Below are 17,761 nucleotides of genomic sequence, written 5' to 3' on the forward strand. Positions count from 1 at the left end.
ATAGCAGCATGAAAATATATATAATAGTTATCTTACTAGGAATATGATTATAATACGGCATATAACTATATCCCTAGGGATATAACTAAACCTCCGCCTCACTGCCGCACTCCTAATACCTACAATTACTATCTTACTAGGAATATGATTATAATACGTAGTTACGTACTATACGGCATATAACTATATCCCTAGGGATATAACTATACCTCCGCCGCACCGCTGCACTCCTACTTACAATTATTTCACTAAACTTAATCCAGTAATATAACTATATCACTAAACTAAAGCCGTATTATAGTTATATACCCAGTAAGATAGTAATGAATTGCTTTCGTATAACTATGTTACGTCATATAATTATATCCCTAGGGTTATAACTATATAACGGCTATATCTATCTTACTGCGACATATATAAGAACAGCGTTCTAATTATTGTGTGAACGTAAAATGCAATAAATAATAATAATAAAAGATTAGTAAATTATATGCAGTTAACAAAAACTAATAAAGAAACTAGGTGTGTTTTTTTTAATAATGGTGTCAAACCTTGGACACAAGCAATCATTTACAATCAATCTTCTACTTACTGACAAACGGGATTTAAGTAAACATAACTTTCCCATGAACATTTTATTAAGCATATGCTATTAGGCCAAGTCATCTCGGTGGAATGAACAAAGCTGCCTATCCTTTAAGAAATTCTAGCCAAAACCTTACAAGCCAAATGATCCAAAGGCATCAAAGCATCAAATATTCCGTCGTCAAAAATAAGGTCCTACCACACGAGGCCGTATAAGGAACGATGTAAATTGAAAATCTCTATTTGAAGATCAAACGGCACTTGCCTTTTGTGAAAGTTGTGGACCAAACACAAAATATTTTCAACCTTATTTAGCAGAGTTAAGGTTAGAAATGGATCATTAGTGAAATTCTTACACAGTGTAATGGTATCGAAGGCATTCCGCGGAGCAGTACGGCGGGGGCTTAACTTGGCCGATTTGGTAAAGGTCGTTAACGATGACATTTTCGATCTTATCGTATTTATGTAACAAGATGGCGTCTTAAATATAAAAAGGCTAAAAAGAAATGATTTCCGAGGCATATAATAATTTATTGCATTTGAGATATTTCCTTACCGATTAATGGCTTTGGCTGCGTAAAGTAAATGTAACGCCGACCTTTTTATTTAGTCCATAGTAGTACATGTAGTCAAAGTTATATAAATATATAATTTGTCACTAAACGCATTAGCTAGTTAATATATGAACTAGCAATAAGCTGAATAAACACTAATCAACATATCGTCGGGTGACAAGCAAAAGCCACTAACATCATTGAAATTATGGGACAATAAACCGTGTTACAAGTGTAATAAAGTGCATTGTTACTTTAATTTTTTGATTGTACAAGACTTACCCGACGATATACGAGTAAACAGGCCCTAATGTGAAGGCCAGTTGCACTTGTCGCGTAGACGCACTTACCCGTATTGACCTTACTATCGGCTCGATTCGGGAAATGAATTAAATACTCACTAGATATGAAATAGTAAAGATATGTGACGCTCCACTGCAAAAGGTACCTTATGGCGGCTGGCGCCGCTATTCGGAAAATGAATTAGAGATTCACAAGATATGAAATAGTGAAGATAATATCTTCAGAATAGTGAAGATATTACCTTTACTATATCGTATCTAGTTAACCTCTAATTCATTTCCCGAATCGCGCCGTATATCTTTTAAATATGTGACATATAAACTATGTATATTTATAAATATACGTTTAAAAATGTAATTTAGTGAAACAGGTACTGAAATGTCAAGCAAAATATAAGAATACCTATACTCGTAACAAACCAAAGGTTATTTAATTGTGAGTGGAATAATCCCATGCAAAACCTAATTCGCTCTTCGTAAAAGCGCTTGAATAATAAAACGATATCACGGCTATTGACACACGGTTACACCGTGTCCCGCGATCAATGTTCGCTAAAACAACATATCTGACACCTTATTTACCAATCAACATCCACTGAAGCTTGATTGAATGAACGTTAAACAAATATACGCTACACCCTACCCCTGAAATATTTCAACTACTGGATTTTCACATTATTAATATTCAATGCTGATATTCAAAGCAGTGACACGCTGAGAGTCTTGATAAAGCCGCAATGGATTCCGCGACTTGCGAGAAATGTTTAGTTAGAAATAGTATAGGTTGTTTAATACTGTAGTGATGTTTTTCCATAGTGCCGCCATTTCAGAAAGCTATTAAAGTTGCATAACTGTGCCCCGTTTGCATTGGCTAGTAATTTAAAGTTGTGAAACTGAAAATAGAGTCAGAATGTCGTTGTCGTTGCGTCGCGTTGATCGAATCGCGCGGTTGTTAGATTTTTTTTTTGTTGGTGGTCGGTTTGTTGGAAGTGGGAAATGCTAAATTCATGGCTGGTAGGTATTCGTAGAAAGGTAACTAACTAGTATAGCTTAAAAATTGTGCATCGAACTACGTATCTTAATGTTGGGCCAATTTTAGTATTCCGTACAAAACTTTGTTCACGGAACACTTATTTTTATTATTAAACAGGATCATTATGGTACCTACCTACGTAGGTACTTAACATTAAAATATAAATAAATAAATAAAAAATTATGAAAACAGATGTGATATCATTATGTTATAGAAATATATAGCGTTTTTTTTGTATGTTCTATCGTTTCTATAGATATACAAGTACAGTCACCTGCAATAATACTCTTGGAAGGCCGCAAAAATATGTGACACGCTCTTATGGCTCTACAAATACGACCGTGTCAGAATCTTTGCGGCCTTCGCTGTGTAACATACCTATTATTGCATGTGACTGTACTGAATATCAAGTAACATAATAAGTATGTGAAACATCTCACTCAATATTATGTATAATATAATATGAAGCAACATGTAGAACAGATTATCTCAACGTGGTACTAAATTGTAACAATTCAAGTCACCCGTATATTCTGTACCAAGTTTTAATCTCAACCGTGGCGAGGGGCAATAAATCCACAGAGCGAATCCCGCCTGGCGGTTATTAGCATAAATTTACAGCAAGTGATCCATCTGTGTGGCGTACGCTGTGTATTCTGGTTTAAAGCCGTGTTAGCTAACATTTCTTAATAATATTAAGAGTTTATTGTTATTATTTATTTATATATATATATTTCGACCTCACTCAAAGAATCGACTAATACATTATGAATTAGGTGCACGTTACTTCTTCGGTGTAATGCTATTGTAGTTATAGATCAAATTTGACTACATATAGGTAATGAATGACTATCTACTCACCTACATCTTTAATATAACAAATATGTATATAAATAACAAATATGTACATAATTCAGACTGAAAACATTAAGGTAAACTGTGCTATTGAAACGCCAAGGGTTAAAAGGTACCTATATATACATATAATAAAGTTGGTTCAGTTATTTAACTGAAAAATCTGACTTGGGAAAGCAATGTAACACCTGAATGGAGTAATAAACACTGTTAAATACAGTGTTTTCTATTTTCGTAGGTTCTGACGATCTAAAGAAGTGACTATTATTAGCTGGCTGGTTGACCAATATAAAGCTCAGGTTGAAACTTTAATAGAAGAAAACTTGATTTTTTTACACAGAAAAATAATTTAATTTTTTTAATCTTTTGTCCCGACCCTTATTAAAGTTATTTAGAAACAGCTGTTCTAACAAACGGATTAAATTAAAAGGAAATAAATAATGAAAAAAGAAAGAAAACCTCTCGTGTTTGAAGACGGGTGAAGTGAGGTTTGGACAAAGCATGGCTCTAATGAGGGTAAACGAATAAAGTTTGTTCTTTAATTTCCTAGCCCAGTCTGCTTTGTAGATTAAAGCATTGTAAAAAGATAAAGACATGTTTTAACAACATCAAGAAAACGCTAAGCTATTTAGCTATTAGATTAGGTAAGCATAACAAAATCCAATCAAAATAAAAAAGTACAACATTAACTTATAAATGTGCTTTTATTTTTTCCAAAGCGTCATTGTTTATTAAGTCATATAAGGTAAACTTACTAGTACTCGACATGCTAATGCCCAATAGATGACACCCTGCTGTCACCTCTATTGACAATGACTTCGATTTCAAGATGACATGTACTGGGACAGCGTCGAGCGCCAGTACACCTTAGGTAATTGTGTTTATAAAACGTATATGGATGTATTGACAAATTTTACCGACAACAATAATAGTAATTTAGATCATCGAGAGAGATTGTTATCAAATGAGGCCTACGTTTATCACAAATTAAGGGCCCGATTCGGATTTTGAAATAGACATCTATTAGATATCTTTTAGACATCACCAAGATACGATAACGATATGTTTAAGATCTAACCTGTCAAATTTGACATTTGCGCGATTCTGGAGATACTCTTGAACGATTTCCACAGGATATGACTTAGAGATCAAATTCACATCTAATAGATATCTTATTCTATCTAACGTAAAAGTGACATTGGTTGCCCGAATTGCGCTGCAAAAGAGAACTATTTGATGTCTAAACTATAACGTATCTATAATGGATCTAGTACGTGTCGTCTCTTGTGAATATCTTGAAGTTCGAATACGGCAGTATAAGTTTAGCTCTGGATTCTGATCCCGGATAGGTGCTGCTGTAAATGTAGTCTTAGCTGACATGGAGTCAATAAGGCTAGGAGCAACAGCCATTCGCAGGTTATGTAAACTAGTCTACATAAGCCTTAACATCTACAAACTAAATTTCATCTCCATCCTACATAGGTAGCCTATTTCCCCACTTCATTTTTCCTCTAAACCTGGTCGGCAAGTTTTATTGCAAGTTCCATGCGCCTGCCCGGGCGACTGTAACCTGATAAAAGGCAATCTCGCCGCGATTCTCGTCACGTGCACTGCTGAATTAGGGCATGTGGACTTCCCAAAGCTAGAGTAGGATATCTACGGACCTAGAATAGGTATTTGGATATATTTTCACTTGAATACCCATATACTTACCTATTCTATGGCAAAGTATAAAGGTAATAGTAAATAATCTATGGATGTTTTGTTGAACATTTAAAGTTTTACACGTATTATTAACCAAAATGAGCATTGTATAGTCGACGACAAAAATATGTTTATATTATTGCATCTTACACCATTGTTATATGACGAAAAATGAAAACATGTATCACGTCGACTGTACAATAAAACTATTCAAAGACATTCCGATAATATTATCAACCTGCCGATATTTCCAAACTACGATGGTGGCAAACAAGCCGATGGACTGCGATTGTACTCGGATTCTGTAGCCTATGAACTCTTATAACGTCATATGGACGTGAGTATAAATATATGGTATAGATAGATTAGTTTTTAATGTCGACAACTACCACCTCCCATCATCATCATCTGCCTACTCTCGTCCACTGCTGGACATAGGCCTCTCCTATTGCACCCCATTGAGCACGATTTGCGGCAACTCTGATCCAGATTTTGCCAGCCGCCTTGCAGACGTCATCGCTCCATGTAGTCTGAGGGCGTCACCATCATCATCCTCCTAGCGTTTGTCCCGTACTGTGTCGGGGTCCGCTTTTTTCCTTCCACTTCGCTCTATCCTGGACATCGGTTTCCGATAACCCACAGGCGTTTAAATCTTTGGCGATGACGTTACGCCACCGCTGCCTTGGCACCATCTCCTGTTTATAGGTAAAGAACAATATTTTATCTACAAAATAAAAATGTGTCGCGTTTATGCACCGTTAAATTTGAGAAAAAAACTCGCTCAGCGGTACGAGTAGGTAGTTATTGGTTGGAATTAAACTAGCTCGTACAAAAAGCTAGCAGGGAAATCGTAAAAGGTTATTGTTATGAGGATTCAGGCATAGTGTGTACATTCTGGTTTTCGCTATAGTATCTGAATATTCCATTTTAAGAACGATCCCATTATGAGCGTACGTGGGACAAGTTTCAGTAAAAAAGTGCAATGTATTACAACTGTGCTGTTTTTATGTACATATTTTGATTAGGTGTATGATATTATTTTCATGATTATTTTTTAATATATTTATTTAATTTAGATTGTTTATTAGTTATAATACTGGCATATGTTTTTGTTCTTTTGTTTTTTAATTTCATGATGTATGTATAATACCTCGTATTATAAATAGTTAGTAGGTAGGTATGTACAACGGTACATATTTCTAATTCTTATAATTTTCTGGATATTAGATTATACCGACAATTATTAGGTTCACAAACGAGAATATATTTGTTTTATGAATATTAGAAATCCGACATTCAATATTGTTCGCGAGACATACCTTTACCATAATGTTTTGAACACAAACAAAGTTATTTATCTCGCAGCGCGTCTCGAAACTTAATCTAGACTTCAAACAAACTCGACAAGATAAACATTCCGATATTGGAAACTGGAATGGTCCTATAAAAATATTGCGGTTATAGTTTTTTGAGGGAAATACAAAATAGGTCGTACTTCTACAGTTTCAGTCCCCCGCGGCGGGGCGGCGAGTTACGAAACCTATTTATAAACAGATCGGTGATAAAATGGATATGGTAAGTCCGAAACCGTGAATGATTTGAACACACACTCACACCTATTAGGTAGGTACTAGGTACTTACGTAACATATATCACTCCTTGAGAAACATAGTGTCACTAATAACCTCTAGCCACCCAGACACCTATAAAAAGGTCTCCTGTTCCATTCTAATTTGAACTTTGTGTTGAATGAATCATAGTTTAATTTTGCTTGGCAAGGTTTGACGTATGGGCGGCTAGAGGATATACAAAATTAAGAATCATTCGAATAGTGACGTTGTTCCATTTTTGAAAAGTTGAATTTTCAGGCACAAATCATTTTGTATGGTGACACTATGTTTCTCAAGGAGCGATATTATGTTCGGGTTAAAGATATATTTATTTGTCTCAAAAGAAATATTACATTTCACTTATTGAGATAAGTCGATACATGCAGGAATTTTATAGGCTACTGAGCGTTAACACTAATGCAAAATATGTACATATTGTTTTATGGGATAAAACATTATAGTGTTTGCTTAGGTAAGTATATAATAAGTATATAAATAAGTTACAGGCAAGCTACTATGTATGCACGACATAAGTACGAGTAGGTATATGATAGTTATGCAAGATCGGATTCGTAGTCTATGTAAGTAAGTACCTATGTATGTAAATTACAATTAAGTTCCATTTTATCGATCAGTGTCCGCTTTTTTGCATGGTCAAGCCAGAGGAACTTTTTTGTACAACAATGCTCGAGTCAAAAGAACAAAAGGTAAGCTTAATACCAGAAAACACCCTCTCTACGAAATTAACAGTACAAATTAAAAGAAATAACTCAAAAAAAAATGAAAATGAAGCTAATTTCGAGGTGCAGCTGTTAGGTGTCAGCAGATAAAATGAACACGTTATAAGTACATTAGTACCGCCTCCAGTCATTCGCTCCTCTACGACGTCTCACGTTTCCATTCCGCTTATCTGCCTCAGATTCCAAGCACATTTCGTTTCACTTTATTTTTATTCTAGTTTGTCCCGTGAGTTTTTTAAGTCCCTTTTTATGGATTTTAATGAACTTTATCTAGCTTCCTGCGATGTTGATTGTTTATGAAAACGCCGAGTTTTCAGAGAAATACGGAAAAGTACCCGAAGGAAATCAGCGACTGGGCACGAACGATATTATTTTGCTCAAAGTATTGCACTTTTAGGCACTGGTTGTTTTTAATTGGATTTAAGATAACTTTATATTAACGTTTCTGCATAAAATGGTAGAATGCTGCACGTTCAACCTAATTAATCACCTATACAGACTAACTTCAAAATGGTAATACAAAATTCTTGATTTTGGCTCAGCTAAAATTGGCTGTTAAAATTAGCTGTATTTCATTATCGTTAAATTTCTAACAAAACAAACTAAAGTCCCAAAAGGGTCGGACTAAGAAAAGTCTGCAACGGATTTGATAGCCGTGCAAGTGTTATTTTAAACGTCAAACTTCTATGAAATTATGACGTATAAATAACACTTGCACTGCGTGGGCTATCAAATCCGCTGCAGACTTTTCTTGGTCCGACTCTATCTGACATAGTCCAGCTCATTTCTCTGACATTTTTTTAAAAAGAAAGCATGAAACTTGACATACATAATATAACTTTAAGTTACTTGCCCAGTGGGTGCTTTTAAAGGCGTCTTAATGAGGGCTCAATAGAATCGCCTTAACTGTACTTCAAACCCGAAAAAGAATTAAAACCCAAATCACCCGCTCCAATTCCAGAACTGTCGAGCAACAACAGCTCAATAAGTAAATCCTTTAACATGAAATCGAGTAAGCAAAAAAAAAACGGTAGCAACGGGAGCTATCTTGATTTATCTGACGTTAATGCCGCTTAAACCCTTAATCCACTTAGGGCGAAGGAAGACTGACGGGATATTTTTATTGTAAAAATATAGGACAGGAACGACTTTTTTATGTTGAAGAATGACGATAAATAATGTTTACTTATTGACCGTTACGGAAATGAGGAAATATTGTTGTTTTTGTATTAGCTTCTTACACTTTCTGGTATCGAAAAAATTAAGTAATACTGTTTTCTGAGTAATATAGGGGTTATCAAATCAAAATAAATCAAATATCATTTATTATCAGGCAACTAAGGCCCACACATACATACCTTACAAACTAACGTAGGTACCTACAATAATAAAATCTTACAAGCTAAAAATTATTTCGGCGACACGGCGGTTTTCAGTTGTGTCGCATTATCCGGTTTATCCGGTGTTATGTAGGCCATTAGCACCTCCAGGTACCTAATTGATATTTTGGTGGTAATGTTTACAATATTATCTTAATTTCCTGCTAATTGTCACTTTGTTAAGTAGTTTAGTCCCAGTACAGAGCGGCTACCGCGAAAACCGAAATTCGCAAATTGCGGGGATCTTTCTCTTTTACTACAACGAAGGCGTAATTAGAGTGACAGAGAAAAATCCCCGCAATTTGCGAACATCGATTTTCGCGGTTATAGCCCAGTAGTGGATCACTAAAATAAGATGACAATAATTCTTAAATAGTTCAAACTAGCTTTGGAATGACCTTTTTTTTGGTTGAGGTTTTTAAAGGATCCCATTTATTCACATCCCTGTAGTGAGTAACTGTTTAGTTAATTATTTATAAAACAACCCCACGTATGATACAGCCCGGCAAACCAATCCCAACGAAAACAGACAAACGATAAATAATAAATGCGTCCATGTCAATCGCAGTACGGCATACAAGCACGTGTTCTGTACACTGGTACAGTCACGCAAATATTGAAATACGCACAAATACCGTAAATTTTACATTAATTTAATTCCATATCTGATCTTAGACTACAACTCCATACCTGTGAGGCATACTCAATATCAGATCTTAGACTACAACTCCGTACAAATTACATTATATACCTACCTTAACCTTCCTCAAGAATCACTCTATTGACAGTAAAGAACCTCATGAAAACCTATTCAGTAGTTTTTGAGTTAATCGCGAACAAACACACAAACAGACAGACGCGACGGGGGATTTTGTTTTATAAAGGTGTAGTGATATTCACCGACACAGCGCCTTCGTCCAGGCCGTACGTGAACTACAGTTGCTCTCCGAACGTCATCTTCAGTCTTAAACCAAGTTACCTTCCACTACAAAACCATCACGCAACTACTTCTGCAGATTTGCCGTTCAGAAATCAAAGAGGTAACTTCTTATAAGTTGTTTGTCAATAAACTGAAAAAATACTTAATTGATAAAGTTTTTATAGTGTCAATGAATTTTATGGGCATACATACATAATTATATTAAGAATTAATTTTGTCGTGATTGATATTTAGTAATGTTTTTTACTTTTTTGTTCTTTTAATTATTGAAGTATGTAGGTTAGGTTTAATTCGTTTTGTGTGTGTGTGTGTGTGTTTTACACACCGTATTAAACGATTTGAATTGAACGAATTGAATTGTATTGCAACGAGCTGATCATAATAATTTCTTGCCAACCGCCTAAGGCCTTAAGTTATACGGTATACCTTTAGACCCTTATCACTCATCGGGAAATCTACCGTGCTAAGCACTGTAGGTACGATGTTAGGTAACATAAGTAATATTTATTGAACAATTTTCTTGATCAATCACGATTTCAGACCTTAACTTACACATTCGACTGTACTAATAGGCCTGATAATTAGCAAATGGATTCGCACAAAGCGCCCGGCAGGTACTGATAACGGTTCACGAGAAGCGCGCAACTCAGATGTATTGGAGAAGGCACGTGTTCTGTCGCTCAGGAAAAGACTTATGCGACCATATGTCTGCTACTTATTTACGCCTTTCTTACCGCCATACGCTGTAACTTCTCCACCTACAATAAAGCCTTGGCCATTTGTCTACTATATGCCATAAATCATACCGCAAATAAAAAATATTTTTTCTTTATGTGTGCGGGATGTACAACCCTAAAAATTGTTTTTAGGGTTCCGTACCCAAAGGGTAAAACGGGACCCTATTACTAAGACTTCGCTGTCCGTCCGTCCGTCCGTCCGTCCGTCTGTCACCAGGCTGTATCTCACGAACCGTGATAGCTAGATAGTTGAAATTTTCACAGATGATGTATTTTTGTTGCCGCTATAACAACAAATACTAAAAACAGAATAAAATAAAGATTTAAATGGGGCTCCCATACAACAAACGTGATTTTTGACCAAAGTTAAGCAACGTCGGGAGGGGTCAGTACTTGGATGGGTGACCGTTTTTTTTTTTGCTTTTTTTGTTTTTTTTTTTTTGCATTATGGTACGGAACCCTTCGTGCGCGAGTCCGACTCGCACTTGCCCGGTTTTTTTTCTACAAGCACCGAGTCAAGGTGCGATTCGACAAATAATTGGTCCCACTTGGCTAAAAAATTAAGGGTTGGGAAATCGACTACAAAACCAAGTCATGACAGATATAATGTAGGTACTTATAAAAAGTGAAGAGTCGCAGTGGACCATAGGATAAATGCTCGGCCAAGTCATATCCCATTCTAGCTCCATGTAAAGACTGCAGCAGCCTCCGCGCTTTTGTATACCTTCCCCGGCCACACAAGGTCATAACTACCATGAAATCCTTACTCAGCTACGTCCTTTCATAGACGCACTACATCACACATGCCAATAACACGCGACACCTATTCATCTTGTATGAACCTGTCCGAATACGTGTGTATTTTCGCTTCAGTCTCCAAGACAAACGTGTATTCAACACACGCTTAAGACAAAGACCATAATAAGATAATAACACTAGAGGACATGTGCCATTTTATAATATAAAAAACCGGCCAAGTGCGAGTCGGACTCGCGCACGAAGGGTTCCGTACCATAATGCAAAAAAAAAAAGCAACAAAAAAAAACGGTCACCCATCCAAGTACTGACCCCTCCCGACGTTGCTTAACTTTGGTCAAAAATCACGTTTGTTGTATGGGAGCCCCATTTAAATCTTTATTTTATTCTGTTTTTAGTATTTGTTGTTATAGCGGCAACAGAAATACATCGGTTCGTGAGATACAGCCTGGTGACAGACGGACGGACGGACGGACGGACGGACAGCGAAGTCTTAGTAATAGGGTCCCGTTTTACCCTTTGGGTACGGAACCCTAAAAAGTATTAGACAGGTCATATCAGCTACATCTCACATCTTCATCACATACAACTTTCATGATTGTCCCAGAGATGTAAATTGACAGATCAATTGACACACAGCTGCAAAGTTTGCACTTTTATAGCTCGCTGTACAGTCAGCAGCAGAAGTTGCTATGCAGCCGAGGTGTTCAAAATTACCTTGACACGCTCTTATTCTGTTAATAATAATGTCGCGTCAAGATCATTTTGAACACCTGGCCCGCTTAGCAACTTCTGCCGCTGACTGTACCTAGACCAACGCTCTCATTTATTTATTCCTTGGCTCTCTTTACATGCAAAATTTAAATGTGTATATATTATATTATATTTGTATACATATAGGTAGGTACCTACCAATTCATTGAAAATATTCAAATAAGTACTTAGTATAAGATTTACCTATGTCATTGGTACAATCGACGTCAAAGACATGTTCACACTTTTGCGCCTATCCTTTGTAATAAGGCGCAAAATGTAGTACCTTTCACGTCGACTGTACAAGAAATGTATATTATTAGGCTACAATACTAGAGCTGTTTTATTATAAATAAAACTATTTATTTTGTATTAATTAACCATTTACAATAACCTGGTCTGCCATAAATACCTACATGTGGTGGCTTGAATTATTTCTAAGCTATCGATCATACCACAATGGCAATATCACATCAATTATTGACGAGGCAAGGCATTCAAACCCCAACTAGACATGCATCATTAAATTTACAAGGAACCAATGTGTTATTGGAATATAAACCTTATCTCAACGCAAGTAGGTTCTCCAAATTAATTGATAGGTGCTGGATTGGTTTCGATTAGGGATATTAATTTCTTGACGTAACGTCGTGAGCGGTTGAGGCAGAAGTGCTCTATTCTGTAGTTGGGATTAATAACAACAAATTGTTTGTCCTTATAATAACCATTTTAAATAAAGCAAAGTAACGTCGAAATGAAATCTCAGATCACAATACCTATATTTCACAGGCAATATTATACTATCCAAACACAACCACCAAAGCATTGGCATCACGAAAAAAAACCTGAAAACGGAGAGCTAAAATCCTAGATCGCCGTCGCACCAGTACATCCGCACAAACTTATCTTAAAAAAGAATCGAGCTGTAATAGACCTTCTGCCAATACGATAAGAACTTTAAATGATCGAAGATAAAGTTGTGAACCTGTAACTCACAGAGCATGAATTATTGATGCTCCCACAATGGCGTCTGATATTAAACGATAAATAAACGAGGTGGCTCCATGCCGGAATTTATAATGCGTTTTTAAGACATCAAAAATGGCGGTAGAGAGTTTTTAAACCGACGAAAATTAATGGCGTCTTTAGTTGAACCAAGTTTTGTGTAAATCAGCACCTACTTAATGTAAATCAGCACCATTTTTCCATCGAAATACTTTTATTCATCAATATAAATTTCATCAAAGTTTGTATAAAAACATATTTGATTCAACTAACGGGCTTAATGCAAAATAGTCCTTCTCTTGAGAGGCCTATGCTCAACAGTGGGCGACTGAAGGCTAGAATGATGAGTCCTTCTCTTCGATCATTATATCGTGTGGAACAGATCGAAGGAGTTTTTTCAAATGGAGAGTTATTGAGCCTGCGTACTTTATTTTTCACTTATTAATCACGTTAATATTTCTAACCGTTTCTGAGATTCAATTTGTACATTAGTGCAAAAATCTGTATGTTTCAACCCTAGCAAGTAGATCCTTTTGAATAAAGGGGCCCACTGATTAACAGTTCGCCGGACGGTATCGGCCTGTCAGTTGTTCGGAACTGTCAAAATTTTGTTCTAACTGAAAGGCCAATACCGTCCGGCGGACTGTTAATCAGTGGGCCCCTTAACATGACAAGTGTCAATTTATTTGTAGGGTTCTCTATTTTGTTTTACTTTTTAATCCAGCTTTACGATTATAATAATTTGATTGTAGATCACTTAGATAACACTACCCTATCAGCTCAGTCTTTAGAAATGTTCCAACCTGTATATAAGAACTACGTTTAAATTAATCTAACGTTCGGTATTGCGAAATCTGAATATATTTTTACTGGCTGTTTTTATTAGAGTTAGCGATATGAGTCAAAGAGAAATAGTTACTTTATTTCACATCGTTTTTATAGCCAACATGAATTATTAATTACGAATTCTGAATATCAATTCTTGAATTGGAATTATGTTATCCACCGTACTGTACACGCTGTTCGTATCGCTAGTTTTTGCTAAAGAAAATGATATCATTTTACAAATAAAACCTGAAACTTTAATCAGTACCATTAAGTCGTTGAAGACTTCAGGATATTTTCAAAAACTAGCTGATGAATTTGCGCTTAAAACTGCGGAAGAGTTTATTAAACAACTCAAAAAGCAGAAAAAGAGGTACGTATTTTAAGTCGTAATTAAATTACACATGTTATCAAAATAAGTATAAAAAAATTATGATATCATTTTACACAACGTGGATACTAAACGACGATAAATAAATAGATAGGTATACAGATACAGATAAATACTTACATGGAAAACATCCGTAACTTAGGAACAATTAGGTAGTTATTTGTGATGAACACACAAATGAATGTCTTTACCGGGATTTTCGTAGGCAGGATCACTAACGAATATGGAGTTGTAAACAAAACATAATGTTATTAAAACAACCATGCAGCTTAAAGTACGTATTTTACTACCAACGTCATTTGGGCCCTCAACTATAACTTACGGTTATAAAAGACGGAGCACTTAATACAGATTAATGCAGCCACGTGGTAGCTGCAGTGTATCTCACGTAGTGTCAAGTAATTAGACCTCGGTCTTGCACAAAGTGCTAGCTTTTCATATACGATTTATGTGATCTATATTTTTTATGGGATAAAGATAAAGATAAAAGATAAAAAATAGTTTATTCAAGTAGGCATATTACAATGCGCTTATGTGGTCTGTATTAGCTGGATATGGGGAAAATTTAATCCTGCCTGATCTTGCTGATTTTCACAAGAAGCGAATACAACAAATATAAAAATACCTAACCGTATCCTGTAGCGGTATGATGGTCGCATTTTTATCACATGTCATATCATACGTCACTTTTGCATTTAAAACGTGACAGGCATGGTGGCAAATGATAGAGAGCCGACCATCTTAGCCCTACTGAACTACTTAACTTGTCTACTCAACTCTCTCTGACTTTAGCGACGTGTTAGGTAACCTGACACAATAATTAATACAATTCCTAAACATTTTTAGTTTTACAAGCACACAAGAACAATTGGATGAAATGCCCCAACGTCATAAAAGTCCAACTTCAAACGAACTTCCTATAGCATCAATAGGTCAAGCGGTATAATAACTACTCAGTAAGTAATAATTAATCACTTTTTCTTTATCACCTGTGTTCACATAGTGAAATATTTGTTTAGGAACCGCAGCCAATGTTATCGGACGGCAAAGTATCACACGAGGACGATGTTCAACGAAGAATTAAAAACCCATCTAAACAAAAAGTCAGTGATATAGCTTCTTCTGAAGAAAGAAGAAGTGAGCAAGTAATGTTGACTCTTATGGAAACGCCTCCTCCGGATGGAGATAACTTGGAAAATGAATCAGTCCTTACGGATGTAGAGGAAAAGAAGACCGAAAATCCTTTGAATTTTAATAAGGTTAATGGCAAGTATTATAGAAGACACGATTTCTTCTGGAAATAAAAAAAAATTAAAAATCCTTATTATTATTGGTTATAGAGCGCGATCATTCGATAATTCAAATTCAAGTTTTTTTTAAGATACTGAGAAAATATTTTTTTTACAAAGAAGATAAATGAAGTGATACTAGTAAACTAAATTGATAACTAGCTTAAAACTAAAATAGGCCCTTGAGCCATTCCCTCGCTGTATCGCAATGCTAATACGTAGTGCGAGGAAGCTGCTAGCTCTTTGGCCATCAGTTACGTCAACCAAGTCAAGTTTAGACTAAACGGAAACAAAGTAACAATTGTTGCAAGTTACAAAAATAATGTAGAACAAAAGTCATATAATAAGTTGGACCCAAAACTCTTGTTAAGTTGCGTAACTAAGCCTAGCTTTGTCTAAGTAGTACATCATAGATATAATATCTGTTGATAATTTTTTTTATGTTTATATATCATAGATATATAAACATAGGAGTATGTTTGCTCCAGCTATCTGATTCAGTATAAGCATGTAGCGCCCACTCTCGAGACACATGCACATTGCCTCATTAACTTTTATAGACTGCCGATGCAGGCGGGCACGTCGTCGCATCTCGATCTCTCACATGGGCAAGAGAAAAAATGTTGTAAATTGCTATTTATTGGTAATTCGCCCCGAACTACACATATAGTGTTCTGATTAGAAAAAAACAGAAGAAAAAAAATTATGCGATACATTTTTGGGCTTTGTATGGAGAGTTGGCTGACTTGGACGACCAATCCCGTAGAAAAGATTTGAGAATTGGGTAAAAAAAATCTTATTTTAAGTTACCTATAATACTTTCGAGTAACACGTAAATAATCAATCAATTTTTTTTTATTTTATCTACAACCTACGTAAAATTAAATATGTATCAATTTAGAAGGCCAATTTTAACGGAATTTCCCGAAATTTTGCCTTTAAATAAAATATATTTCCAACACAGAAGGTTTCATATTTCTGTACTTAAAATGACTAACATTATATACCTACATTTTAGATACGGGAACACTTATGCTCAAAATCGGTTTATTCCCGTGCCGTCATATTATATTATAATGGTTACGTTACATTAGCACACACTATATCGAATTACGCCCCCATAACGGCCAGCGCATTACGTTTTACGAGTGCTCCGATAGGCGAATCAAATTCCGAAAGTCTTTGTAGCTCCTTTATGACATTCTTATTTAATATGTCGCTGCGATCGCCTTTTGTTTTCTTATTATGTTTATTGGTTTGTTATATGACCGAATGGAATTGATCGAGTGGAAGTTGACCGTGTGTTTAGTATGCACAGTTATTCGTTATTTTGCTAGTTTATCTCGCTACGCAGTTTTATGTGGCTGGTTCAAACGCTAACCATGCAAGAAAGTTTAATTTTAGTATTTAGAACCGCGTGGTGTCAAGTCAGTACATATAAACAATGGTTTATATGTACTGACGACCGGTCTGGCCTAGTGGGTAGTGACCCTGCCTATGAAGCCGATGGTCCCGGGTTCGAATCCTGGTAAGGGCATTTATTTGTATGATGATACAGATATTTGTTCCTGAGTCATGGTTGTTTTCTATGTATTTAAGTATTTATATATTATATATATCGTTGTCTGAGTACCCACAACACAAGCCTTCTTGAGCTTACCGTGGGGCTTAGTCAATTTGTGTAAAAAATGTCCTATAATATTTATTTATTTATTTATTTATTTTTATAATTATTACCTAAACTATTCCGTTACGCTTTTGTTTTAAGTATAGGTAGGCATGTATTTACATATCTACCTTTTTGAATTTGATATCGCAATCAAAATATTGAGTATAACAGCGTTTTCAAATATTGAATTACACAAACGGATCTACCGCGATATAATTTCATTGTTTTTACCTTTAATTCCGACGTTTCAGCTGAGTTGCACCAGCTGTGGTCACGGAAAGACTGACGTCCCAACAAAGGTTTTCGAATGTCTAGAGTAATGCCTAAAGGTACAACATAATCGTAGATTAACGTTGAAGACATTACATTCATAAATTCATGAGTATATGTTTATTAAATTCTCAAAGACCTTTACAAATGGGAATGTTAACTTCTAAAATTACGAGGCAAAAATCCCGAAAATGATGACATCACGTCACCCTTAGAATTAAACACGAAATATTTTTACGAGACACTTTTATTAAAACACCTCTTAACATTCGAATGACAAAATTAAATTCCAAATTTAATTTTATAACGCGTTCATTGAGCATACCTCTAGGGGGAGCTAAGGCGTCTTATAAGGACGTCTTTA

General features: G+C 35.6%; 1 protein-coding gene across 1 annotated transcript; it reads left to right on the forward strand.

The window, feature by feature from the left end:
• The first annotated feature begins 13,837 nt into the window (after positions 1 to 13,837).
• Positions 13,838 to 15,473, forward strand: LOC134666305 (uncharacterized). The gene is made up of 3 exons (XM_063523454.1): positions 13,838 to 14,151; positions 15,016 to 15,109; positions 15,189 to 15,473. The coding sequence occupies exons 1-3, from the start codon at positions 13,949 to 13,951 to the stop codon at positions 15,471 to 15,473; spliced, it is 582 nt and encodes a 193-aa protein (XP_063379524.1). The 5' UTR covers positions 13,838 to 13,948.
• The last annotated feature ends 2,288 nt before the right edge of the window (positions 15,474 to 17,761 follow it).

The sequence above is a fragment of the Cydia fagiglandana genome, chromosome 7 (genome assembly GCF_963556715.1).
Source record: "Cydia fagiglandana chromosome 7, ilCydFagi1.1, whole genome shotgun sequence".
Lineage (NCBI taxonomy): Eukaryota > Metazoa > Arthropoda > Insecta > Lepidoptera > Tortricidae > Cydia > Cydia fagiglandana.